Below are 27398 nucleotides of genomic sequence, written 5' to 3' on the forward strand. Positions count from 1 at the left end.
TGGACATTGTATTTCACCATAATTCACATCTGTACAGACTACTATGGATTTACTAAAATGCTTTGCCTTTATTGTACTGACAGTATATTTAGTATGCTGCTTTGTTTGTCTGTGGAATATATTGTGCCTAGGAAATCATGCTGGATAACATGGGTTTTGTACATGGATTACTACTGGAGTTTCATGTTTGCTTTCTGGTTAATGGAATTTTTGCCTCTGGGAGTTGGACATGTTTTTGCATGTTGTATTTTGCTGTAAGAAAGGGACGGTGGATGTTTTTGGACCATCCTAATAAAGCTGCTGCTTCTATAACACTCAGAGTACCTGAAAAGTTTACCACTAGTCTGTCTCCACTCTCTAAAGTGCACTTACATCCGTAATGATAACCTGCAGTAACTAGTATAATTTTTCTGTAAAGAAATGTAAAGTAAATACATACTCACAGACACAGACAGACAGACACACACACACACACGCACACACACATACACATGCATACACATAAATACATTATGGGTGTGTATGTGTGTGGGTGGGAGTGTGTGTGTGTGTGTGTGTGAGTGTGTGTGTGTGTGTGAGTGTGTGTGTGTGTGTGTGTGTGTGTGTGTGTGTGTGTGTGTGTGTGTGTGTGTGTGTGTGTGTGTGTGTGTGTGTGTGTGTGTGTGTGTGTGTGTGTGTGTGTGTGTGTGTGTGTGTGTGTGTGTGTGTGTGTGTGTGTGTGTGTGTGTGTGTGTGTGTGTGTGTGTGTGTGTGTGTGTGTGTGTGTGTGTGTGTGTGTGTGTGTGTGTGTGTGTGTGTGTGTGTGTGTGTGTGAGTGTGTGTGTGTGTGTGTGTGTGTGTGTGTGTGTGTGTGTGTGTGTGTGTGTGTGTGTGTGAGTGAGTGTGTGTGTGTGTGTGCACGTGCCCATGCAGCTCTTTGAGTTAGAGTGATGCAATGGTTAAATCTGCATTTTCACAGTGTTTACACATATTTTTTGGGTCTTGGGTACATAGTATTTACTTGCTTTCCATATTTATTGCTTTGATTTATATAAAGATCTCTTTTCCACCCAAACTACAAAGACATGCTGACACTTTGATTGGGAATGGCCTTTTTCCTCAGGTATATACATAGGTTCATAGGTTCATAGGTCGGTACTAGGCTATCAGCCCTAGGGCCTATACAAGCCTAGCCATAACAATTCCATGGATATTTCTTCCCACAATATTTACTTCCCTGGACCACTATCTAGCAGGGTGACTGATGTGATCTCCGGGGTGAATTTCCTATCTCTCATCCAATAATCAAGGTTCCTTTTGAAGAGGGCCAAGGAGGCGATCTGCTTGACATGTATGGGAAGTCTATTCCAGAGTCTGGAGAGTCTTTGGGTGAAGAATCTATCCCTCCAGCAAGTTTTGTTCATTGTGATGACAAGGTTTAGATCCCTGGAGCGTGTGGCTCTGAGGGATTGGGATTTCTTTAAATGGAGCATGTCCAACAGCTCAGGGTTTGATATGGCCTTGTATGTTAAGCAGAGATTGCCTCTGAGTAGATGATATGCCACAGAGTATAGCTAGGGTTTTTTTAGATGGTCAGCATAGGGCATCTGCTTTAGGTCTATGATTCTTTTAGTGAGGTATTTCTACGGCCTTTCCAGCTGTTGCAGATGTCTTGTGAGGTACATACCAAATGGGGTGTTGTACTCTATAATGGGTCTAATGAAGGATGAGTACAGTGGGACAATGACCTCCTTTTTTCTGGATGAAAAGCCCTTAGTGATGAGGAGTGCCACATAGAAGGATTTCCTGACTGTTGTGGTGATGTGGTTATCGAAGGTAAGAACAGTGTCCACCTGTGTCCCTAAGTCTCCCATCACACTTTCGGTGTTTAGTGTACTGCCACCTATGTGGTAATTCATGGGTACATGGTTTTCCCAAAGGGGATAATTATACATTTCTTGGCATTAAGCTTGAGCCCATGGCTCTGGCACCAAGTATATGTTTCTGTAAGGCCCTTTTGTAGAATATCCACATCATTTGGGGATTCAATAATGGCTCCCAGTTTGCAGTCATCTGCGAACTTTGTTAGCCAGAGTCCCTTAGTGTTGGCCTGTACTTCAGAGAAGTAGATGCCAAATAAGAGCAGTCCCAGGACTGAACCCTGAGATACTCCACTTTTCACTTGTCTGGAGCTGGATTTGGAGTTGGCTACTTTTACAGTCTGTATTCTGTCAGTAAGCCAGTTGGCAACCCATCGAGTGACGGATTTATGCCCAGTTTAGTAAGTTTATCTATGATATTGAATGTGTCAGTGTGTATGGATAAGCATCTTCTCCAGAAATATTTCCTTCATGACCCTGAATTGTATGAATGTATGTTTAGAAAATGTATGCATACATATATGTGCATTTTATATATACATATGTACAGGAGAGGGAGAGATACACACACAAAATATAGCATGAATGCCATATTGTAGCTCTAAAACTAGTATTTAATGTCTGACTTACAAAGACTAATGTTTACTCAGCATCAACTGGCCAGCTTTTAGTTTCAAGCACTGAGAAAGAAGGCATTGTATAGCAGAAATCTGTAGTCTGCATGAAATACGATTCAGGGGTCTCTAATATAGATAGCTATACACTGTATACTGGAGACTTTCTATGCTACCAAAACTGAGAGGTTTTACTATACATGTGAAAAGTAAAAGAAGTCTGAATGATTACATACATTAACTTTTACCTAAAATTTGTCTGTGTGGGACAAGAAAAAAAAATTACTTCTCAACTGACCGCTGAAATTCTATCCCTTTTCTATATGTTTGATGTAGCCTTATGATGAAAATTTTGTCTTATTAGCTCTTAAATTTTAAACAGTGATAAAAGCTCAGTATGTTATCCTACTAAGCTATTACAGCTGGACAGAATAAATCATTTAATAAAACAAAAATATGTGTTGCCAAGAAAGCTTAATGTGAACATCTGCATAAAGATGAGATATAACTTATGAACAGACAGATTTAATATGGGCATCTGCATAAAAATGAAATATAATGAAATATAATTTCCAAACAGACAGAGTTGATAGCTGCCTCCTTCTGGTCCATAATTTTAAATGCATCACATTTTATCAGATGTCCTTGAAGTAAAAAATGTAATATGCAGTAACAATGCAGGTATAGTAGCTAACAGCTTAGTACATATTTGAAAAGCTATGCAGATACCTGCTGGGAGGGAAGGGTGACCTTTCACATGGACTATGCTTTTTTTTTCAGTCCTGTGTTCAGAAATAATACGTTATTATAATCCAGTACTGTTCACAATACATAGCACAGCATGACAAGTACATGCAATAACAGTGATGCTGCAGGGAAGAAGTAGCTCCTAGGCTGTTTATATTCGCGCAGGCAGAGCCCTTTTCAGTTTGTACCAGCTCACTGCAGTATTTGTCAGCTTTAGTTAGCATCAGTTAGGCTGCATTTTCCTGTACCATATCAATGGCAAAGCTCTTTAAAAAGGTGGTCTCAAGTGGATCACTGACAAATGTGTTCAATCTCAATTTTGTTTTATAATCTAATTGTAGTCTGCCAATGGGCATTAGTGATCGATTTTCATAGTCATTACTTTTCTTTTTCAGGAACGTGGGTCACATTTGGTGGTCAGATTTCTGACGAGGTAAGGCATATTTGCACTTGAGGAAAAAAGTAAGTGGCTTTAGCTGTGCAGTGTTTTATAAGTTTAGATATCACACAGACTCTATGCTATATGTAACATGTGATACAATGCCTCAGTTTAATTGCATAAATTCTTTGGTACTGCATAATATAGCAAATAAATGTGAGTCCACTACCTCACAACTTAAAAGAGTGCAGTATGACATGCCTTTAAATAACTTCATTTGCAGGAGTTACAATATTTCTTACTGTAACATGCATTATATAGAAAGAAACCAGATATTGTATAGGTTGACACAATAACCTATGATAGCAACATGGCCTAGAATATGAATATGTTTCCAACAACTGCTAGAACTCATGTTGGTCATTTCTCAGCTGTCCAAACTTCTCAGACTTAGTCTTTCAATGCTAACTCTCATTTTAGCACTCTATGTGTGACCAGTATGCATCAGCTTAAAATCAGTTCATTTTGCTGCAACATCTCAGTAAAAGAAAAAGAAGTTTCTGCTTTCCTTAATTGTTCCTCTACCAGTTGCAATGGCTGTTCAGAAAGATTGTAAAAACAAATGTGGCATGCTGGAAGGATGCAAGGAAGTCCTTGGAAAAAAAAAAAACACTTGTTAGGAGTCTCACTAGCTGCTTTTGTGCAACTGTAGCCAAGTAATACAGTTTAGAGCAGCTTAATTTTGATCAGACATAGCAACACTACCAGCATTTTCACACACCTGGTATGTTTGTTTTCTTTCATAAAATTCTGTTTAAAAACATATCAACAGTTGCATCACTGCAAATTACCATCTTGTATGAGCTGGTGGTATAAAACTTCTAAGGTTGTTAGTCTTGTCTACAAAAATTGAAAATGCATATTTTTATTTTGCTTTTTTCATCCTTCAGGAAATAAAAAATGTGAATGTTTGGCTGACCTTTGTACATGCCCATCTTTTTCACCTGCAGAGTGTACTGTTAAACCATAAGAAATTATAAAGTTCATACAAGTGGCCAGGTACCTCATTTTGATGTAACATTATAGAATTTAATTGTTTGCACATCCTTTATTGATATGAAATTTGTTTTTTAATATGTATTCCCCTTATGTATATATCAGGACATGTAGATCTATTACAGCATATGAAAACTTAAATGATGTGTAAAGTCCTAATGTTGAATTGGCTATTTTAGAGCATAGAACATGTTAGATGGATTTGTATATCTATTTCACAATTTTGGATCAATATTTTGTTTCTTGGGGATATAATATGGTACAAGTCTGTTTTCATTGTAAAAAGTAATTCTTTTTTCACTTGCAAGGTAAATGCAGGTGGATAGATCATTCATCTGATAGTTTGGAATCTCAGTCAACAGTTAAGATAAAAGTTTCATCATTTAAGATGAATTGGCTAAACTTCTTATTGGTGTTTTTCAGAATTACAAATGTTCTTACACATTCTTCTACAATAATTTTAACAGACAGTAGAATTTTTCATCTTGAAGCCTGCTCAAGGTCTTGTAATGTAGTACTAAATGCATCAAGCAACTCTGGGAGAAAAATGACAGATTTAGAGGTCAGAAATTATCTAAATAACCTTCCCTAAGTCTGTACCTATAAACAATTATTACAACTTAACAAGAACTGGTGTCTGAAATTCTAGACTACTCTAAACTTACATAGCAGATTTTTACTGAAAGAACACACAGTTCTTCTGGAACCTCTGGAACCTGTTCAACTTTACCTGCTTCACAGATGGTGTTACTGAAATTACAAAAGTACCAGCATATTTGATTCATTATTCATACCAGCAAAAATATTTGGGCTGGAAAGAAAGCAAGAATAGAACTGTACAATTTGCCACTTTCGAAGCCAAGCATAGACAGTTAACTAAATTTGTTTATATCCTTATAAAAATATAGAGGTTCTGCTCCAACAATGTACCAAGCATTCTTTTCATTTGTTAAATATTGTTAGAAATGCATTACTAATGATTCTGTAGATGCTTCGAAAGTGCTTGCTCTATTTCTCTTGTGGGTAGTAATATTTGACTGATGTTACTTTTTATAGACTGTATACTTCGATATAAACAGGTCTGCATTTTCTTTCATAAACGTGTTTATTCCAATGTTTGCATGTTGACCTTGTATCCAAATCTGTTGCAAGCTTTTGTCTGTATTTATTAAAATATCAGGGTGACTGCTTTTTCCCATCTTTAATATTTGATTTCTCTTTGAAAATTTTTAACTGCTTAGTTGAAATTGTGCTTGGAGTTGGACTTGGTCTTTTTATTTTCTTGTTCCCTTCAACTGGCATTATATTTTCTTGCTGTTTTTCTGCTGATATGCAGTAGGTGGATTGGACACTCTAAAGTGGCCATAGTTGTGCATGTGAGTATGGGGTGTGGAAGAACTACTGCTGAAGGGCTAGTAACCCAGTGGTGCAAACCTTAGCTTTAGACAATTGTCACAGTTGAAGTGACACCTCGACCCCCGTGTGCAAAAATGGGACAAGGGGTAGTGAATGGATAGCTGGATATATCTGTCTTTATATATATATATATATATATATATATATATATATATATTCTTACCTGACTTCGGGACAGCATGAAGACCGACAGCGAATTCGAGCTCCAGAAGATCAAAAACAGAGAAGACCGACCGCCGAGTAGCGAATCAGCAATTTCAGAAATGCAGAGACCACACGACCGGATGACACACCAACAACACGGATGCATGGGGATGGAAGGCTGTGTGAGGAGCGTAGGTAACGGACGTAGCGAAAAGGGCAGGTAAGTGTGGAGATTGTCTGGAGATGTGGGGATAGGGGGGGGTTAGTTGAGTTAGGGTTAGTAGGGCGATAGGGGGTGGTGGGTTAGGGTTTAGGGTTAGGCTTGGGGGGGAAGGTTAAAGTTAAGTTAGGGGTTAGGGGAGGGGGGGGGTGGGTTAAGGAGTTAGGGTTAGGGGCCGATAGAGGCGAGTTAGTGTGAGTTAGGGGTAGGAGCTGGTAGGTAAGCAGTGACTGCGATAGTGGCCAGGGGGTTAGGGTTAGGTGCTGTGGGCTTGTAAGGATTTTGGTGTGCTTGTGTTGTTGTGTTTTTGTGGGATTTTGTGTGTGTTGTGTTGTGTGTGTTTTGTTTGTTGTATGGTTGTTATTGTGTGTTTTTTGTATGGGTCGGTTATTTATGTTTTGTGGTTTATGTTTGGTAGTTTTGTGGTGTCGGTGTGGTTATGTGGTGTCGGTGATGTGTGTTGTATGGTTTGTCGGTGGTTGTGTTCACCATATATATATATATATATATATATATATATAGTTAGTTGGCCTCATTATAGATGGTTTTCTCAATGATGCTGTGTTGTTTGCTTTACTGCATATTTGATTTTTACTTTCATATGTGTGACCTGATTGATTCAATGTATTTCTCTTTTCCACTGCTTGCTATATGGTTTAGTTTTTAGACATACACACACACACACACACACACACACACACACACACACACACACACACACACACACACACACACACACACACACACACACACACACACACACACACACAGATATATACACTTTTCTTTTCTTCTTTCTAAGGTCTTGTTTTCTCACTATGAATGGCCCATATTTTTCCATTTTATATAAAATAACTGGAGTTTCTTGTTTGCCTTGTTTTGTCTGTTTAGGTCTATATCATTCAACTATAAAAGTAGAAGGCTGAATTTTACCTATGTTTTAATAGTATGGTTTTTCCTTTATTTCTGGTGTGAAAATTGTGTATTGTGCACCTATCATTCTTGTGACATGAGACAATAGGGACTTAGTAACTGAATAACTTAAGGAACAATATAGACTCTGAAGTTGGAGTAGAAACACAGAAGGTAGAGATCTAGGGTTGTCACAGGGGGTAAAAAGTTGTTTCAAGCATTTTCTAAGGTGCACTGGAAGGTATAGAGAGTGCATGACCAACACTAACAAAATACAGGAGATGAGAGGCAAGCTAAAAGCTAATTATCAGGCAAGGGCAGTGTGAGTGAGGACATCTTTGAGTGGGAATAGAATATTGGTGAGGCATGAGATCCCAACAGTGGCATAACCTCAAAAGACTGGGATCTGCTGAATGGGATGAAAATATTGGCATGTAATATAGTGGACAGATAGAACACCTAAAAAACAAACAGAGATGACTCTTTTTAAGCAAGTAAGTGAACTGGATCACTGGGTTCCTTTTTCATTCATGACTTAGTTACAATAAAACTAAAAGTGTCCAATATATATTGTAGATAAAAGATAAGAAAACATGACAGTAAACATTCCAGCAACAAACGAATAGGAAGACACAGAGACAGCTGATATATCCAGTTCAAAACTTTTACTGCAGTACAGCAAAACACAAGCGCTTTCACCAAACAGGCATCATCAGGTGTATGACAAAAGCATTAACAAACACACCCCTATTTATACATCAAATGTCACATGATACAAATTCAAATTTAAAACCACAAATTCAAAGACACAACACATATAAAAGACGTATAAATTTAATTTAAAAACATACATAAATAATGCAACTAAAACTATACTTCAGTACTAACAACTACCTTCTTAGGGGGTCTCTTCTTTAATTTGGGTACTAATGGAACTGATTCATTAAGCCCATGTCCTACATCAGCCCTAAACCTCACTATCCATGAGGATTCCAAATCCTCGGTCTTAGCACATATATTACCCTGCTTCACATTCTCATAAACCCTAGCAATTACTAAATAAAGGCGGACCAATAGTGGTATTAGCTAGGACCTGGTACGTGTTTAAAATGCAGGCCTTGATATGTTTGCTTCCTTTATGGAATATGTGAATAGTAGTACCTGTTATTTGAAGTTTATATCTCACTCCTCAGAATTAGCGGTGGATTTCTTGGATGTTTCTGTTATTAAGGATGACATTGGTGTTATTTACACTAAGCTGCACAGGAAAGACTGTCATGTGAATCATTTATTACATAGGGACAGTCTTCATGCTTCTTATGTTTTTAGAAGTGTGGCTTCTAACCAGTTTTATAGAGCTTCAAGATTAAATGCTAGGGATAGTGATTTTATTGGTGAAGTTGATAATGTGAAGATGAGTTTGAAGGAGAGAGGTTATGAGGAATATCTTATCCAAAACAATGCAGTTAAGGTTTTTGATAAAAGGATGAATGAAGCTTGACCATATTTTTCTGCAGGTAATAGTGAGCTTGTTAGGAGGCGAAAAAGTAAGTATAACACTGGTTTGAGGTTTAAAGTTACTTATACTAGTGATGTAGATTGTTACAAGGATATCATTAAAAAACACTGGGGTGTCCTTAGAACTGATAATGATATCTCTAGGCACATACCTGAAGTGCCGTGTTTTTTATATAAGAACAGTAGGTCACTGAGAAGTAGGTTGTGTTACCCAAAGGATGCAAGTAGGAATTCTCATTTAGTTGGAACTAAACCATGTGGTCATTGCAACTGGTGTGTATATATTGACAGCAGTTGCAAATTTGAACATCCTGACCAAGGTAGATGTTATAATTTCACAATAGCAGCTACATGTGATACCTCACATATTGTTTATTTAGCTCATTGTGTTGTATGCAAAAAGTTTTACAAAGGTAAGACTGACCATCCCTACAGAGAACGCATAAGAGAACACATCTGCAAAATCAATAAAGGTAATGTGGTTAGTGCATTGGTGAAGCATGTTTTGAGTACTGACTCTAGTCATGGTTTTAAATTTTTAGTAATTGCTAGGGTTTATGAGAATGTGAGGCAGGGTGATATACGTGCTAAGACCGAGGATTTGGAATCCTCATGGATAGTGAGGTTCAGGGCTGATGTGTGACATAGGCTTAATGAATCAGTTCCATTAGTACCCAAAATTAAAGAAGAGACCCCTAAGAAGGTAATTATTAGTACTGGAGTGTAGTTTTAGTATGCATTATTTATGTATGTTTTTAAATTAAATTTATATGTCTTTTATATATGTTGTGTCTTTGAATTTGTGGTTTTAAATTTGAATTTGTATCATGTGACATTTGATATATAAATAGGGGTGTGTTTGTTAGTACTTTTATAATACACCTGATGATACCTGTTTGGTGAAAGCACTTGTGTTTTGTTGCACTGCAGTAAAAGTTTTGAACTGAATATATCAGCTGTCTCTGTGTCTTCCTATTCGTTTGTTGCTGGTATTTTTACTTTGGACACAGTAAGTGAGCCTTTTATAGTGGTAGTAGTTTTTGTAGTTTTATTAGTTATGACAGTAAACATAACCAGCATAATGAACATTACATGGACACATGGCAATAAGAAACAAAACTTGAGACAATATATATTTTCAGATGAAGTAGTAGTGCTACTCAATAATATAATCCATAAAACAGTCTTGAGGAGTTTTATTCACAGTAAAGGCATTCTGGAGTTAATCATAGGTTTCAAAGTTCACAACTAATACTTTTACCTATCAGTGGAAGAGTGAGATTTCTAAACTTTTAAGGATGCAAACCAAAGGCACTTGCACTCAACTTTATTCTGTGAGTAAAAATTCAGTTATTTGAAACAGAAAAATACAAAGATGAAGACTATCTGGAGGACAGATGTAGTGGGATGGAAGACAAAGATGAATCTATTTTTCCAGACAAATGAGAAAATGGGAGGGGGGGCTAAGAGTAATAGCAGTGCAAGGAGAAAATGCAACAGATCTGGCATATTAATGAGCCAGTAGGGCCGTAAAAGAGTTTATATAAAAGAGTGTCTAAGGTGATTTGTTATGAAACTGCTTACTTGATTGCAAGCCAATGATAAAATCTTCAGTGGGTTCCAGCAATAAACTGGCAGATGGGATGTTGATGTTTCTGATGTTTCTATTGGTGAATGGAAGAGATGAAAGCCAATTATATATTCGGAGTACTCGAGTGGGCATTTGTACACCCTTACCAACTGCAAGCATGTACTGCTTAGATAACAGTTTGTTAATGCTACTATATTCATACAGAACATAAGTAACTTATTTCTAAAAGTCTGAATGTGAGTGGAGAAGATAAAGTTGCATGAAGCCAGATCCCAAAATATTTTGTGGACTGTGCCAGTTTCAATAGGTCACTATCAAAGCACAAGATCAGCTTTAGGCATAGGCCAACTAGGAGGCCACCTAAGGCACCATGCTCATAGATGCAGTTTTTCTATATTTAATTATTAATTTTTAGAACAATGTAATTATTGTTTCACTATTGTGAAAATAAATAAATTACAGACATCAATATATTCTCAAGTGCTTTCCTCTTTGGTAGTTGATGAGTTGTTCTTTTTATTTTTGTAAACGTTTTAGTGTTATTTACAGCTTTTCCCCTGTGCTTGATGAGTTGGTAATACTAATTTAGTTTAAAGGTATCACATGAATCTGCTTTGTATTATATGGGTGAAAAGGGATTATGCTGAGTGAACATTCAATTCAAATCATTTGGATAATTGTATGTTATAGCAAATAAGTTTTTTTTTTTATTTCTGCAGCTTTTTGAAAAGATAATAAAATGGATCTGTAAACTGGATTAATTCTTTAACTTGAAAGTGAAACTGATGCAAGACCATTTTTAGGTGGCATGTTTAACTCATAGTGAATGTTCAAGAGTTATTCTATGTGTGCACTACATGTCTCTTAATGGGATACTATTGCGTTTCATAGTGTGTGAAGTACACTGTGAGGTGGGGCTATTATGCATTTTAAGGAGTTTACTCATTTCCACTAGGCTAACTGCGGTGGTGGTGCTGTGGTAGCGTTGTCACCTCACAGTAAGATGTTGTCCTGTTCGATTCTCAGCTAAAGCGTCTTCTGTGTGGAGACATGCGTGAATGGGCATACCTTCGTTGAAGGTTGTGCGTCAGAGCTGTCAACTCGGTACGTAAAAATCTACTGCCAATCATAAGCGGACCGGAGTTCCGCTGTGGCGACCCCTAACCGGGAAAAGCCAAAAGACACAACAACAACTCATTTCCACTAGGCTGAGGCAGCAGCGCTGTATAGTCTGTAGCTGAGGAGTTATTAATTTTGGTTAAAAACTCTTACATGTATGTGACGTTAATAGTTATTCAAATTTCTGTAGCAAAAGAGGATTTCTTTTTTATAATATTAATGTATTTTACTTGTTAAAACATCACTGATCAGTTGTGTCGGGTTTGATTCAAAAGGTCGCTTGAATTTTGTCATGCATTGCTAGATTTGTGACTAGAACGTGCAGGACATTAACCCATTAGGGTAATACATTGAATGATAGTAGGATGTGCAACTGCTTATCTAAGAGTGTTACTCTTCTCTGGGTATTTGGTGAGGCACAGTCTCTCTCTATGTCTGTGAACTAGGGCTGAGCTTAGGATGTGATCCTAATGATGGTTTTTTTTCTTCCTACACTGTGGCAGTGTAATTTTTTTGCTTGGGGTTAAGTTTGAATTTTGCCCCTGACTTTCATGAAGTATTGTTCAAGTATTTACTAGTTAGCAAGCAGAAACTTGGAGGGGATGGAGATTAGAAAACCTTAGGGGAAAAGGAAGATAATAACAAAAGGGTTCATCTATTAGGAATTGCAATAACTATAACATCTGTATGTTTTAGGACGTAAAGGTTCACTTCTGACCTCTGGTAATTCTATGGGAAAGTTATACATTCCTCGTACTGTGTGTTTTATAATGTAAGGCTTCAATTCTGACCTCTGGTAATTCTGTGGGAAAGTTACACATTCCTGACGTTGTATTGTCTTAAGATGTAGGGATTCGATTCTGACCTCTGGTAATTCTATGGGAAAGTTACACGTTCCTCGTGCTGCATGTTTTAGGGTGTATAGGTTCCAGTCTGACCTCTGTTAATTCTATGGGAAAGTTACTTGTTCCTCGTGCTATATGTTTTAGGATGTAAAAGTTCCAGTCTGACATCTAGTAATTCTACTGGAAAGTTATGCATTCCTCGTGTCTGCACATTTCTCTCCAGAATGTGATTGGCAGTGTTTTACAGTAATAGTGTTTACAAAGGGGTCACTACACCCCTTTTAATAATGGTACTGTGTAGTTGCTTCCCTTTAACATAACATTTGGTGACATGAGAGCCAGCTATTTGTTGCTTGGGCATTCTATCTGCTCTGCTGGTACCTTGCCACAGAGTAGCATTAGAGATTATTGTAAGCCATTTCAGTGTTGCTGACATGTATAATGTATTCTTACACATTTTGAAAAAGGATGGTTTGTTGCCTGAGTGGCAGTTTTGCATCAATTTTGTTATATTGTTTTCACTTTTGTAATGGTGTTGTTTCTTGAAATCTACAAGTATAAAGTGCTATGCGTCTCATTGTATAATGCACTTTTTGGTAGTATTTCTTGCAGAAGTCTAAAATGTGTTTTCTGTTTTACATTAATTTTCCCATTTCCTTAGTGTAGTCAACCATGGAATAACGTCTACCTTTGCGGACTGCTTGGAAAGTGAGGTACTGTAGGTCTAAAGTTTAACTAGATAAGTGACTTATTAGGGCAGAGAAGTCTAGCTTTCCTCTAGTAATGTGTCACATCATAATATTGGAAGTGAGATAGTGTTTTTCCTTGCATTAGTATTATATAACAAATTGTAGGTGCTTTTAGAGAATGACATCAGTGAAACTGGAAAAATATTGTCATCGGATGCTTACATGTCTTTGAGCTCTATCATTTTGCATTCCAGACCGATGACTTCTGTATGAGTGACTGATGCAAAAGAATGGAAACAATTGTAATTAGGCCTGCACTTTAGTTTCATATAGAAAGCAAGTCTAGTTGTTGGAGGCTGAATGTTCTAGGGTTAGATAAGATAAATAGCCTGACTAGCTTAAATTATCCCCATGACTGACTCTCATCCTCCTAATAGACAGACGGAGGGATTAAATTGCTCTTCCTTTTGTGGCCCTAACAATTAATTTTTTACAGATGAAATGTATCTAAATAAAATTATGGTAAGGATAGTTAAACACCTATAGGATAGTATAGCTAGGAGACAAACAGGTAATATGGTTAGGCTTAAAATGTCCCACCAGAGATGATAGCTTAGTTTTTTCCTATTAGCTTATAAATAAGGAGCCTTGTTAAAAGATAATTGACCTGCAAAGTGATGGGTACCCCTTGGGGATGTTACTCCACTTAACGTAATCATTCATATCATGTCACTTTACACTGGGGTGTGGTTGTGGGGGCATCAGCCTGGGATAAATGTTTTGTTACCCATGCATATATCCAAGTTGTGGTTAAACATGGACAGAGATGAACTTTGCTTCATGTGGATGGGGAGTCTGTTCCAGAGCAGCGATATCCTCTGCAAGATATACTTATCCCTCTGAACCATTCTGTTGATGTTGCAGAACAGGTTTAAATCTATAGATCAGTTTTTTTCTGATGCCATTTTACTTGCTAATGTGCAGTAAAGCCATTGGTATTGGGTTGGAGGATGCCTTGTATGCCAGACAGAGGTCACTTTGTAGCAGTCTGTAGGATACCAAGTATAGTGACAGGGTTTGGGGTCAATCCATGTAGGACATATTTTTAGGTTTGGTGTCCTTATTAGCAAGGCAGCTCTATGGATTTTGCAATTTTTGCATGTGTCTGGACAGATACAAGGCAGAAGCGGACATTATATTCAATGACTGGCCTAATGAGGGCTGAGTAAAGGGGAAAGATGACATCCTTAGATCTGGACACAATCCTTTTGTTTATAAGTTGTGCAATGTAGAAAGACTTTCTTTCAACGCTGGATACATATTTGTCAAAAGTTAAGTCAGTCATCTGCAAACTTAATTCAGCCACACCCCTTTAGTATTTGCTTTTACTTCAGAAAAGGACATGCCAAAAAGGAGAGGTCCCAGAACATAACCCTGGGGGACTCCACTGGTGCCTAGTTTCTTTGTGGAGGTAACTTCCCCTATTTTGATTATCTGGATCCTATCTGTGTGCCAGTTGGCAGTCGAGTGGGTGACATAGGAGTTCATTCCCAATTTATTTAGCTTTTCTACTATGTCTGAGTACAGAATTGTGCCAAAAGTTTTGGCCGGATTCAGATTGTTGTGTGCACTACTTTGCCTTCATCCATTGCTTTGGTGACCATTTCAAAAAATTCCAGCCGGTTGAGTAAGCATGACCTGACCTTAAGGAACCTAAACTGAGATAGAGCCAGTGTTTGGAGGTTCCCTATGCCCTGATTGATTAGTTCCTTGATAAGTCTTTCCAGGGCTTTGCATACAAAGTTGGTCAGACTTATGGGCCTGTAATTGCCTAGGTATGGGGAATGTCCTCCCTTATGCAGTGGAATGACTGTAGCTGTTCTCCATTAATTTGATACAAAACCTGTATGGAGGCTGAGGCTGAACACTATTCTTTGATCCTGGTGTTCATTCAAGTCATCACTGGATGAAAAGGATTTTTAAAAAAAATCAATAAAATGTACCTTAGAGTATCTGGAACCCCATGGTTTTGGCTTAATACAATTGTTTCCTCCAGAGTTATCGGAGTGTAGTCTTGCCTGTGTAGAGCATGTTAAATGAGTGAATGACTGCAGGAAAACACTGAAGAGTAAGACAGTCTGTGAGAAAAAGGAAAATAAAAGTAATCTAGGTATGTTGGGTAGGCCAGGATGAGAGTGGTAGCACCAGGTCATTTAATTATTTATTTATGTTATTTTACATTTGTTGATCGGGCTAGTCTAGCTGGATATATGTCCATTTTCAGTAGTGGCCCAGGGAGAAAAGTTCCACAACAGCTGTATACCACTAATATACATGAGTAAATATAAACATAAGGGCATCTTCTTCTTCTTCTTTCGGCTTTATCCCGGTTAGGGGTCACCACAGCAGCGGGATCACCTGCATTGGAATGGATGTGTTTTTTTTTACGGTGTGTTGCCGCCCCAGCCCGCCCAACCTTCCACAGAAGGCCAATCCACCTGCAGCATGTCTTTGGGATGTGGGAGGAAACCGCACCCGGAGAAAAACCCGACCACAGGGAGGACATGCAGACCAGCTGAGCTGTGATGCCACTAATATACATGAGTAAATATAAACATAAGGGCATACTAAACAAAAATTGGTTCTACATAGTAACAAAAAACCTCTATGAGTTAGGCTTGTTTATATTACATGACAAAAAAGGAACAGCAATGAGGGGAAGGACATATAACTTGGTATAGAGAATAATAGGTACAAGACAAAAATAGACACTTTTGACAACAGAGTTTAAAGCAGAAAACTTAGTACTAGAAAGGTTAGTTGTGACAAAAAGAGTTTCAGCCAGGATTAGTGCATGGACACAGACATTGTGACTTAAGGAAGGTTTTTAGATGCTTTTTGAACAGTGGAGTAGATGAAAGGGATATAAGATTACTTGGAAGTTTATTCCAAAAGATTCCAATGGTGTTAGTAAATAGAGAATCACCTGATTTGTTATTGGATTTTAGGGTTGCAGCTAGTAACTTATTAGCTGAGCATAGGGTACTTAGATTTTTGTATGGGTTGATCGAGTTAGAGAGAATGGGAGTATTTGTAGGATGATGCAGGATTTTGTGGGTGATGGTTAGTTGCTGAAAAAGAAGCTGGTTTTGCAGTTCCAACCATCCTAGTTTCCTTAGATTTTGACAATGGTGAGCACGGAATGGGGATCCAGTGGCAAATCTGGCAAAGTTATTGTAAGAAGTGGCCAGTTTATTTTGATTGTTTTTGTATAGATTTGTAAAAATTGGGGAGGTATAGAGAAGGGTGGAAATTAGGTGAATTTGGGAAATAGTAGTCCTGGCTATAGATGTAAGGAAGGGTTTTAGCCTATAGAGAAATCCCAGTTTTCTATTCACTGATTTGATGGTTGAGTTTATGTGCGAGTCAAAGTTGAGGTTATGGTCAATTGTTACACCTAAGAGTTTAGCAGTTGTGTCTGGTACTATTACAGTGCCATTATTAGATATAATTGTGAAATCAATAGAGGGAGACTTCGGGGTAGGGGTAAACAGTAGAAGTTTGTTTTTTGGGGGTTAAGGAGGAGACAGTGTTTGGAGAACCAGTTTTCAACTAAGGTAAATACTTTTTTGGGTGTTAGACTGAAGTTCAGCAGAAGATGCTGCGACGCAGATTAGCGTCAAGTCGTCGGCATACTGAATACAGGTGGTTTGATGTAGGGGTGTTTTCAGGTCATTGATAAAAATAGAAAAGAGGAGGGGCCCCAAAATAGAGCCTTGTGGGACTCCCTGCGAGATAGGGAGTAGAGTAGATAGGTTGTTGTCCCAGAGGACTGCCTGTTGTCTATTTCTAAGATAGGATTCAAACCATTTGACTGCCTGAGTGTCAATTGAAAGTGAAGCAAGTATATCTATCATTAAGTGATGATTCACCATGTCAAAGGCTTTGGAGAGGTCTAGAAAAAGAGCAAGAGGTGGGCAAGTTGTTGTTTCGATTTTTATTAATTGAGTCAGAAAAGGATAGGAATACAGTAGTAGTACTATGAAAAGACCTAAAGCCATGCTGGCAGTTGGCTAAAAGATTATTTTGGAGGATATGATCGAGACGTTGCTGGTGAATGCATCTCTCCATGATTTTTGTCATGTAATTGGGGGGGTTGTGGGAAGCAGAGGGTACACCATGGAACTCTTCGCCTAGGGCAACAGTTGACCTAAAGCTGTCCCAGTCACAAATATTGAGGGTCCAATTATTATTGCACACATTAATTTGTGAGCACCAAAGCTCACTGCCCACATTTTATTGAGATTATGGGTCCACGCAGCTCATATTCATGATACAATTGGATTAATATATCAGTCAGTTAATTGCTATGGTATCTACAAAACTGCCAGAGTCTTATATAACAATGTTATTTTAGGAAATAATAAGGGAAATAGTACAGATCATTAAAAGTACTGCTCTGAGATGGTTAAAAGTATTGATCTGAAGACATAGTCCATGAGAGTACTTTAGTGATCAAAGAATGATTTAAAAGGTCAAAAGTCGTGACAGGATCAACAAAAATCACACATATAAGGTTTCCTATATTGATAGCATGTTAGAGGGCCTTGTTAAAAAAGATTAGGGCAGTATCAGTTCCATAGCCCTATATGAGTCCATTTTGATAGATAATAAATCACAGATTTTGATGAGGTTTTGCAACTGCGAGACAGCAGCCTTCTACAAGATTTAAGCTAGTGAGGAGAGAGAACATTAGGCCAATAGGATATATGTTTTTTATTTAGGTAATGGAAGTTTTCTAGAGGTCAGAAAATGCACCAATAGAGATTGAGCCATTAGTTATGTGCATTAGCGGAAGAGCTATGAAAGTACCACTGGCCATAACAAAATTTGGATATAAGCCATCAAAGGCAACATTTCTGTCGGTAGGAATTTTTTGACAAAGTTTTTGATTTTGGTTAGTATAGGTTATTTGAAATGAAAATGATTGCTAAAACCAAACAGAAATTCTGAAAAGGTGATGAAGTTAAATTAGGACAAAATATTAGCAGAGAATAAGCTGAAGTGAGAAGAATGGTGGGTCCAAATGCATTAGCTGTCAATTTACTGTCAGGTAACAAAAGGTTATTCACCTTCAAAGAATATCATTGGTGTTGTAATAACCATCCAGGAAGGTTATCAAACTCTTTCCAGAAATCTCCTTCTGCTTCCACTTAAAAAGCCTTGATTAGAAGTCATTCCCATTCATTCTGGTGTGTGGAAGTACTGCTCAAAATCAACAGAAAGTACTGTGGTGTTATAATTAGTCCAGATTAGTATACTTGGAGTGATATACTTTGTTAGCTCTTAAGATAACTGGAGAACATTGTTTTCTCAGATAATTTATCACAAGAAAATCTAAAACTTTCAGAAGATACACTTACATGCTTTCTCTGCCCTGGTCCTCAGATCAATAAATGTATATATTATATCTTGGGCAGTTTTTCCATCTCTTTCTACTTTCTGGTTAAAATCCCGTTTTGCATTTGGTCCCTGCCTTTCCTATAACTAGTGTAGTCCAGGTACAAATTTGCTGTATTCAGGACTTTTGGTAAGCTTCTGAGCCCCCCAAGCCCTTCTGTGTTGGAGAGAAGCCTTCTAGCTTATCAGTGGGAGTGGTAAGCACTAGGTAGCCTATCTACCACAAGAGGAGTGGTTTCTGGCCCAGAAGTTATAATTTATTGGCCGTTTGGGAACCGTTTCCACCTCTTTCAACCTTCTGATTTAAAAGTCTGTGTTTGCGCTTGTTTCCTGCCATTCCTGTTACTAGTCTAGTCCGGGTACAGATTTGCTGTATCCAGGACTCTTTGTGAGCTTCTGAGCCCCCCAAGCCTTTCCGTGTTGGAGGGAAGCCTTCTAGCTTATCAGTGGGAGTGGTAAGCATCAGGTAGCCTATCTACCACAAGAGGAGTGGTCCCTGGCCCAGAAATTGTAGCTATTGGCTGTTTGAGCAGTTTTTTCCATCTCTTTCAACTTTCTGGTTTGAAAACCGCACTTGTGCCTGTTTCCCACCTTTCCTATAACTAGCCTAGTCTGGTCACAGAGTTGCTGTATCCAGGATTGTTACTAAGCTTCTGAGCCCCCCAAGCCTTTCTGTGTTGGAAGAAAGCCTTCTAGCTTATCAGTGGGAGTGGTAAGCACTAGGTAGCCCGTCTACCATGAGAGGAGAGGTTCTTGGCCCAGAAATTATAGTTTATTGACCATTTGAACAGTTTGTCTGTCTCGTTCAACTTTCTGGTTTAAAAGACCACATCTGTGCTTGTTTCCCATCTTTCCTGTAACTAACCTACTGGGTAGCACTAGAAAGCCTTAAACTGATACAAGCCTTATAGCTTGGAAGAGAGACTTTGGAGTGATTAAGTATCAGTTTTCTGTACTTTCTTGCTGTACTTAACTGTTTTCCGCCTAAACACAGATTTTCCAGCACTTATTATGATTTAAAAGCTTGTTTTTATTTTACGTATTGTGCTTATTTGACTGCCTGCACTTTTAAAAAGTTGTTTCTTGTTTAAATAATTTTTTTAACTGTTGTAGGCTACACACTAAAGTGTGATAGCCTTTTCTGATTGTTTGTAGTCATTTAAAGCTGTTTTAAGTGCATTTTTTACTGTTTTTGCCTTATCTTTTCAAAAAAACTAAAATAAAAATAAAAAAAAATTCCTTGTTTCCCACCTTTCTAGGCTAGTATAGTTCAGTTTTCGGCTAGTGCTGAATTCAGGGCTGTGATACTAGTTTCTGAGCTGCCCATACCTTATTTGGATAGAAAGAAGTTTCTCTGTTCACCTGTGAGAGAGGGGAGCTTTGAGCAACCTATCTGTCCCTGGAGGAGTGGTTCCAGCCCAGAAGTTAGTAGTTTGTTGGCCATTTTGTGCTAATTTCTATCTCTTTCATTTCCCTACTATAAAAACCATGTTTGCACGGTTTTGCGCACCGGGCAGTGCTGGTTAGCTACAGTTAAATTATTACCGGCTCCACTAAGCCTCCTCTTCAGTTTTTCCTGAAACTAGTCTAACTCTCAACCTAAGCACTCAAAAAGCATCTTACAGCCCAGCACTTGCTCATACCTAATAGCAAGCACTAATATACCCTGGCACTGATTGCCCAGCAGGGCAAGGCTCTTTATTCACCTTTCACTAACCAAGTGACTAAGCAGCTCAGCCTACTATTCGGGCATGACCAAAGGGCAACTTCAGGCGCACTCTCCAGTCCAGCTGGTGAATCTGGGTATCCTGAGGCAATGTTACAACTGCCTCATGTACACAGACAACCCTCTCCTCCTACCACAAAACACAAACATATGCCAGAGATGCAATTATACAGCCAAACTGGAAGCTAAGCTGTCTCCACCCAAGACTGGAACAGACAGAGGAGAAGATTAACATTTGCACCACACCTCCAGCCACACACAGACCTACTAAAACAGCACTGGCAAAAAATACACATAAATATACAAAATCATACTCGGAGGCTCTAAATAAAAACCTGAAAAAGCATCAGAGACCTCCAAAGCAGACACCCAAACAACCTGTACTTCCCGTCACAAACCAGACAACACACAAAACACAAAATCAGTGTGCCGCACAATCACAGCCCTTAAGGTGAAATAACATACCTAACACACTAGTAATAGCTGACTCTATAGACAGGCACACTGATGTCCCACTCACTAGGCTGAACAAGCAGAAGGTTACTGTTAACTGCCTGTCGGGAGCCAGAATCCACCACATAACACAAGCACTCAGGTCACTCCAGGACAAGTACAAATATGACTCTTTCATTGTTTATGTTGGTGTGAATGACCTGAGACATACCTCCCTGGACTACATGAAAAGAGACATGGAAGAGCTCTCTGATCATGCAGCCCAGGCTGGTACGACCCTGACCCTGAGTAGCATCCTGCCCTCACCAAGAATGATACCTCAGTATAAAGAAAAAAATATCAATTTCAACAATTGACTAAGCTTCTGATGTCATTCAAAGGGGATCCAGTGTCTGTCAGTCTGGGACGACATGCTCAACAAGCCACGTTGCTTCGCAAGAGACGGCTTGTACCTGTAACCCCTAAGCTTTCAAATACTGGCCAAGGCTCTTACTGCCTCCATAGTTCCTTTTTTAGGCAAGGCTCAAAAGTCAAACCCACTTCCGTAAACAGCACAATTAACAAAAAACTGAGGGTTATGCTACTGAGTGCCAAGAGTTTAAATCTCAAAATGCACGCGCTCGAAGCACTCCTCAGTATGGAGAATGTCGACATCTGTGCAGTAACTGAAACCTGGTTCAAGGCTCCAGAAAGCACCCCAGCACTACTGGGCTACAACTCATACCACACGTTTCGGCCACAGAACATGGACCAAAACACAAAAGGAGGGGGTGTATCCATATTCATCAAGGATACCTACACCTCCAGGTTAGTGGCACAGCATGATACCTCTGAGATCATTCATGTGCAACTAACATCGGGCAAATCTGCAATGCAAATTGTGGCCTGCTACAGATCACCCTCCTTGACCCAGGACCACCACTCCACCTTTCTGGAGACACTGGAAAACATGAAGGTCCTACTGAACACCCTGATATTGGACAATTTCAATTACCCTACCATTCACTGAGAAAACTACTCAAGTACAAATTCCCAGGCCCAGAGCTTCCTGGAATTCATCAACTCAAACACCCTGGATCAGCTGGTAAACTCCCCTACCAGAGGTGAAAACATATTGGACCTGGTCATCACCAACATGGGCGACAGGTGTTCCACACCGGAGGTCAACCCGTCACTGGTTAGATCAGACCATAAACTAATCACTCTGGATGTCCACACCCCACCACCACCCCCTACTAAGGAAACCACAGTGAAAAAACTTTTTTAAAGCAAACTTCACCTTACTTAAGCCAGAGATGGTAAGTTTCACAGCCCCCACGCTAAAGGATAACACTGCCCAAGATGCAGAAACCTTTACAAATGCACTCTATGAGAACCTACAAGGATGCATGGATTGTGCCATCCCTAGCAAAACCAAGACTCACTCCTCTAAGAGAAGGAAACCAGTTTGGTGGACCCATGCAATAAACAGGCTATACGATAGAAGGAGGAAACTAGTTCAGAAAAAAAGCAAATACCAAGAAGGAAAGACATCCCTGATCATTATCAGTAAGAAACTAAGGTCCCTCATGAAATCATCCAAGGCTAACTTCGAAAGAAAAATAGCCAAGGATTCAAAAGTATCCAAAAGCCTTTTTTAGCTATGTTAAGAATCTAAGTGACAACTCACAGATATGCACTGAACTAGTGCAAAATAGCACAAAATATACTGAACCTACTGATATTGCCAACATCCTGGCAGATAGATTCAGTGCAAACTTTATCCCCTCTCACCTCCAAAAGGCCCCACAACAATACCGGAAAAGTGTAGTGTCTCAAAAATCACAGACGCACAGGTGAAAACAGCCCTTTCAAAAGCCAAAAACACAGCGTGAATGGGACCAGATGGTGTCCCAGGCTGTGTCTTGCATGAACTACAGAACGAACTAACCCCCCACATAAACACGCTGTTCAACCTCAGCCTCTCCACAGGCTACATGCCCATAGAATGGTGCACAGCAATGGTTATTCCTCTCCACAAAGGAGGGGCCACAACTGACCCTGGTAACTATCACCCCATAAGCCTGACTTGACTGGTCTGCAAGGCTATGGAGCACATCATCATGGAACTCATTAACAAAGACATTGGGAACCTCCAAACACTTGACCTGACTCAGTTTGGCTTTGTTAAGGGCAGATCATGCCTACTAAACCTGGTTGACTTCTTCGAGACAGTCACCAAGGCCATAGATGAGGGAAATGTGGTTCACACAATCTACCTTGACCTCGCCAAGGCTTTTGACACCATTCCCCAATCGGGTATTACAGAAAAACTCACAAGCCTGAACATAAACCCCTATGTCATGAGATGGGTTGTCAAATGGCTTACAGACAGAACTCACACGGTAAGAATAGAGGGCTCCAGGTCCGACTTTAAACCAGTCACAAGTGGTGTCCCACAAGGCTCGGTCCTGGGACCCCTACTGTTCAGCATATTCTTCTCAGAAGTACAGGCAAACACAGGAGGACTATGGCTAACCAAGTTCGCCGATGACTGCAAACTGGGAGCCATAATTGACACTCCGGCTGGCACAGACATCCTCCAAAAGGGCCTTACTGAGACAGACACCTGGTGTCAAAGTCATGGCCTCAAGCTAAATGCCAAAAAATACATAATCATCCCGTTTGGGAAAAACAAAACATGCACGAATTACCATATAGGTGGCAGCCCCCTTAATGCAGAAGAGGTAATAAGAGATCTGGGGACCCAGGTAGATAGTAATCTCTCCTTTGACAATCATATTGCCAAAGTAGTTAGGAAATCCTTCTATGTGGCCCATCTAATTACTAAAGGGTTCGCATCTAGAAACAAAGAGGTTTTAGTGCCCCTCTACTCGTCACTCATTAGACCCATCATAGAGTGCAATGCCCCATTTGGGATGTACCTCACAAGACCACAAAAGTACCTCACCAAGATGATTACTGGCCTCAAACATATGTCCTATGCAGCCCGACTGAAAAAACTCCGGCTGTACTCAGTGGCATATCGCTTACCCAGAGGTGATCTCTGCCTGACTTACAAAGCCATGTCCAACTCAGAATTGATGGACATGCTCCACCTAAAGAAATCCAAGTCACTGCGAGCCACGTGCTCTAGTGGACTAAACCTCACCACAACAATAAATAGAACATGCTGGAGGGATAGATTCCTGTCACAGAGACTCCTCATGCTTTGGAACAAAATTCCAAATTACATCAGGCACAGCCTCTCACTAACACTCTTCAAGAGAAACCTTGACGAGTGGATAGGTAACAGAAAATATACCCCTGGGATCACTTCATTGACTCTGCTTGACAGAGGATCAGTTAATTAATCAATGGGGCGGTGAAAGCCGACACACTCTGGCTAGGCTTATAAATGCTCTCGGGCAGATAGCCTAGTACCTACCTATGAACCTATGAACCTATATTTATATATATATATATATATATATATATTTATATATATATATATATATATATATATGTGTGTGTGTGTGTGTATATGTATTTGCACAAAAGTTAGTACTTGGCAATAAGTATCTAATGTTAGTTGCCAACTAAAGTAATAAACGTTTGTGTATTTGCTGTACTTTACCCACAGTACTAACATCTTGAGACATACCTATACATGCAGCTTCTGAAGCATTTAACAGATAATGCTGTACTTCATATTCTTTCAGTATGGTGTTAGTCTAGGGCATCAGACACTGTGTATCCTAGATTTCTCAGATTCAGCGAGAGAGAGTTCTAACTCTGGTAATGCTGTTAGTTCAGTCTCTATCAGCCTTTAAATCCTCTGCATCTGTTGTCAAGGTTAAACAGCTGTTATCTCTTCAAACATTCAGTTGTTTCTCAAGCTATTTAAGCAATGGATCAAGCTAATTAGTTAAAATAATGTTATAGTCTTTGCAGTCACAAGTCACAACCATATCATGACATTACAGCTTCAAAATTGCTTCAATGCATTACAGAGCTGGTCAGACAAATTGGATCTTCTCCCTAACAAAGCAAAAACTAAAGCTGTTTTATTTACAATTAACAGTCAGAAACTCCATGGCATTGCTAATTTTCAGATCTTCTTCAAAGAGGGAATGCCACTTTGAGGTAGTAAAGGCAATGATGAAGCCACTGTGCATAACAGCAGAGATGATCTTAAATTCAGTCAGAATGTTAAAAACATAATACTGAGAACTAGTCTGAGACTAGGTCTGCTTTACAGATCTGCTTGTGCAGTTGTAATCATTCCTACTTTCCAGTCTATTCCACTCAACCTTCATTTAGCACAAATAGCAATTTTTGTAGAAAAACATAAAACAACATATTTGTTTCTAACCTCTTAAACAGAGCTCTCCACTGCATTTAAAAGTCACGCGGTGTGCTGCTTGGAACCAAATAACCAGTTCGAACTAATACATTTAAGGAGAGTTTATTTTATTTATTACCATCCGGAAATATATACAGCCATACAGATAAAGATATATTGGTAAATACCAAGCTTGCAACTTGAACCAGCATTGTGGCGCATAATGTTGGTTATAAAATCAAGAAATCATGTTGACAACTGCCTTATGCTTCCTGACTGTTCACTGCTTCCACCAATTTATATTACAACCGGCAAAGAGATGTAAATATTTAAGAGACATGGAGGCAAACCATTTGTATCAGCCTACTGTCAGTAAAAATGATATTTACACAACACCACATCAGTCACAACATATCACTAGGCCCATAATATATGCTGAAGCTATAAAGAAAAAGTTACCAAAGTTTCCTAGAACATAATCTAAAAGATCACAGCCTCCAGCACTCAATGTGACACATCACTTATCTTGTTTATTCAAAGAGATGCTAAAGTGTGGTAATGGGTTCAAGATATTTATTGTACATAAATGCATCAGAAATTGTAACTGGAACATGTACGTCGAATTACATAAGCTAACTGACTAACTTATTACTTCAAACACACTCGCATGTGCATCTCCATTCATGCCTGCATTCATTGTAACTGACTGCACAAAATGTCACTGATCTTGTACATGCTCAGTAACTTATATGCACATGCTGTCTATGCTGTCTAACTACAGTGGCTGACTAGGTACAATATACTCAATGATCTACAACACCTACTCCTGCTCACACATACTGCAAAACCACACAAGTCACACAAGAGGCACCAAGAATGTAGGCCTAAGCCCATTATGTCCACCAACTCTGTTTTCACACAAGGAAATGACTTTGTCATAGGTGCATACAGACTCTACATTCACCAAACTGGACAAGAATAGAGTGAATGTAAACTGCTTATTCAGTGCCAGAATCCAGGATATCATAAGTGCCCTAAGGGCCCTTAAACCAGACAAGCTAATGATGACCTATGTGGGAGTTAATGATCTGAGGTGGTCTACACAAGGAAACATCCAGAGAGACATCATGGAACTTTCTATTGATGTGAAGGAGGCAAGAAATACACTAGTCTTGAGAAGCATCTTGCTTTCACCAAGAATGATACTAAGTAGTTGGTGTCATTCTGAGGGGAATCACTATGTGTCAGCCTGGTGAAATAGTAGATAGCACTTCCTGTTTTGGGAGGGACAGCTTACACCACTCAAATAAGAGCTTTTGCCTACTGGTTAAAGCCTTTACTGCCTCCATAGTGCCTTTTATTAGGCAGAGTCCCATAATAGACCTAACAACCTAACACATTCCAACTCAAATTTGGTCGTCATAGTGACAGTACTCAGTGCTAGGCATCTAAGTAAAAAAGATGCGAGAACATGAAGCCCTCCTTCAACGTGATCCCAATTATATTTCTTCAGTTACTGAGACATGGTTTTAGTGTTATGACAGTACTCCCTCTGTACCAAGGTTTAGAACCTGTCATGCCTTCCAGCCCATAGATAATTCTGGGGGCATATTTGTATTTGTCAAAAACACCATAGCCTTACTTCATGTTTCCCAGGACCCAAACTCTGAGCTCATAAAGATCTAAACCACCCTTAAAAAAAGTCAAAGTATTACTTCATTGCTTGCTGCATATTTCTGCCAATGTCCTTCAAAGATCAGGGAAACTGCCTTAACACCATTAACTGTTTAAATATCAAACTAAGTACCTTCTTGCTAAGGGAATTCAATCGTCCATACATTGACTCATGACATTAACACCTCTAAGAAGGATATGCTCAGTGTTTCTGGAATTTTGTTAATACCAATACATTGGAGTAAATTGTAAAACTACTGACTAGAGGGTCTAAAATCCCTGAACTGGTCCTTAAAAAAAAAAACAAAAAAAAACTAGACCATGCCTGTACCCAACCCTGCATCTCCTTATCTTTGGTTAAATCTGACCACATGTCCATCATCTTCTCTGTCAGACCTAGTGGCACTGCCTACCACTAAATGAGGCCCTCTTTAGGGGCTTCTCCTGTGCAGATCTACTTCAACGTTTAGAAGACTTACACAGACTTTCAAACAATTTCCTGCAAATGGACACAAAGGGGCACGGCTGGTGCATTCAACTTCCACTTTTCACATCAACTAAACCAATGATTGGAAAATTCAGTACCCATCTGCCCAGATGTTATGGCAAATTCCACAATGAACCTCTAAGGTGGAATTCCACTGTTAATAAA

The 27398-nt window shown here is 39.1% G+C and overlaps 1 protein-coding gene across 1 annotated transcript in view; it reads left to right on the forward strand.

The window, feature by feature from the left end:
* KCNAB1 (potassium voltage-gated channel subfamily A regulatory beta subunit 1) overlaps window positions 1-27398 on the forward strand; it is a 1829051-nt gene that overhangs the window by 926272 nt on the left and 875381 nt on the right. The window contains exon 3 of the mRNA XM_044070489.1: window positions 3616-3653. Within this exon, the coding sequence (XP_043926424.1) occupies window positions 3616-3653 (38 nt within the window). The remainder of the gene's footprint in view (window positions 1-3615; window positions 3654-27398) is intronic.

The sequence above is a fragment of the Protopterus annectens genome, chromosome 4.part1 (genome assembly GCF_019279795.1).
Source record: "Protopterus annectens isolate FY-2018-M chromosome 4.part1, PAN1.0, whole genome shotgun sequence".
Lineage (NCBI taxonomy): Eukaryota > Metazoa > Chordata > Ceratodontiformes > Protopteridae > Protopterus > Protopterus annectens.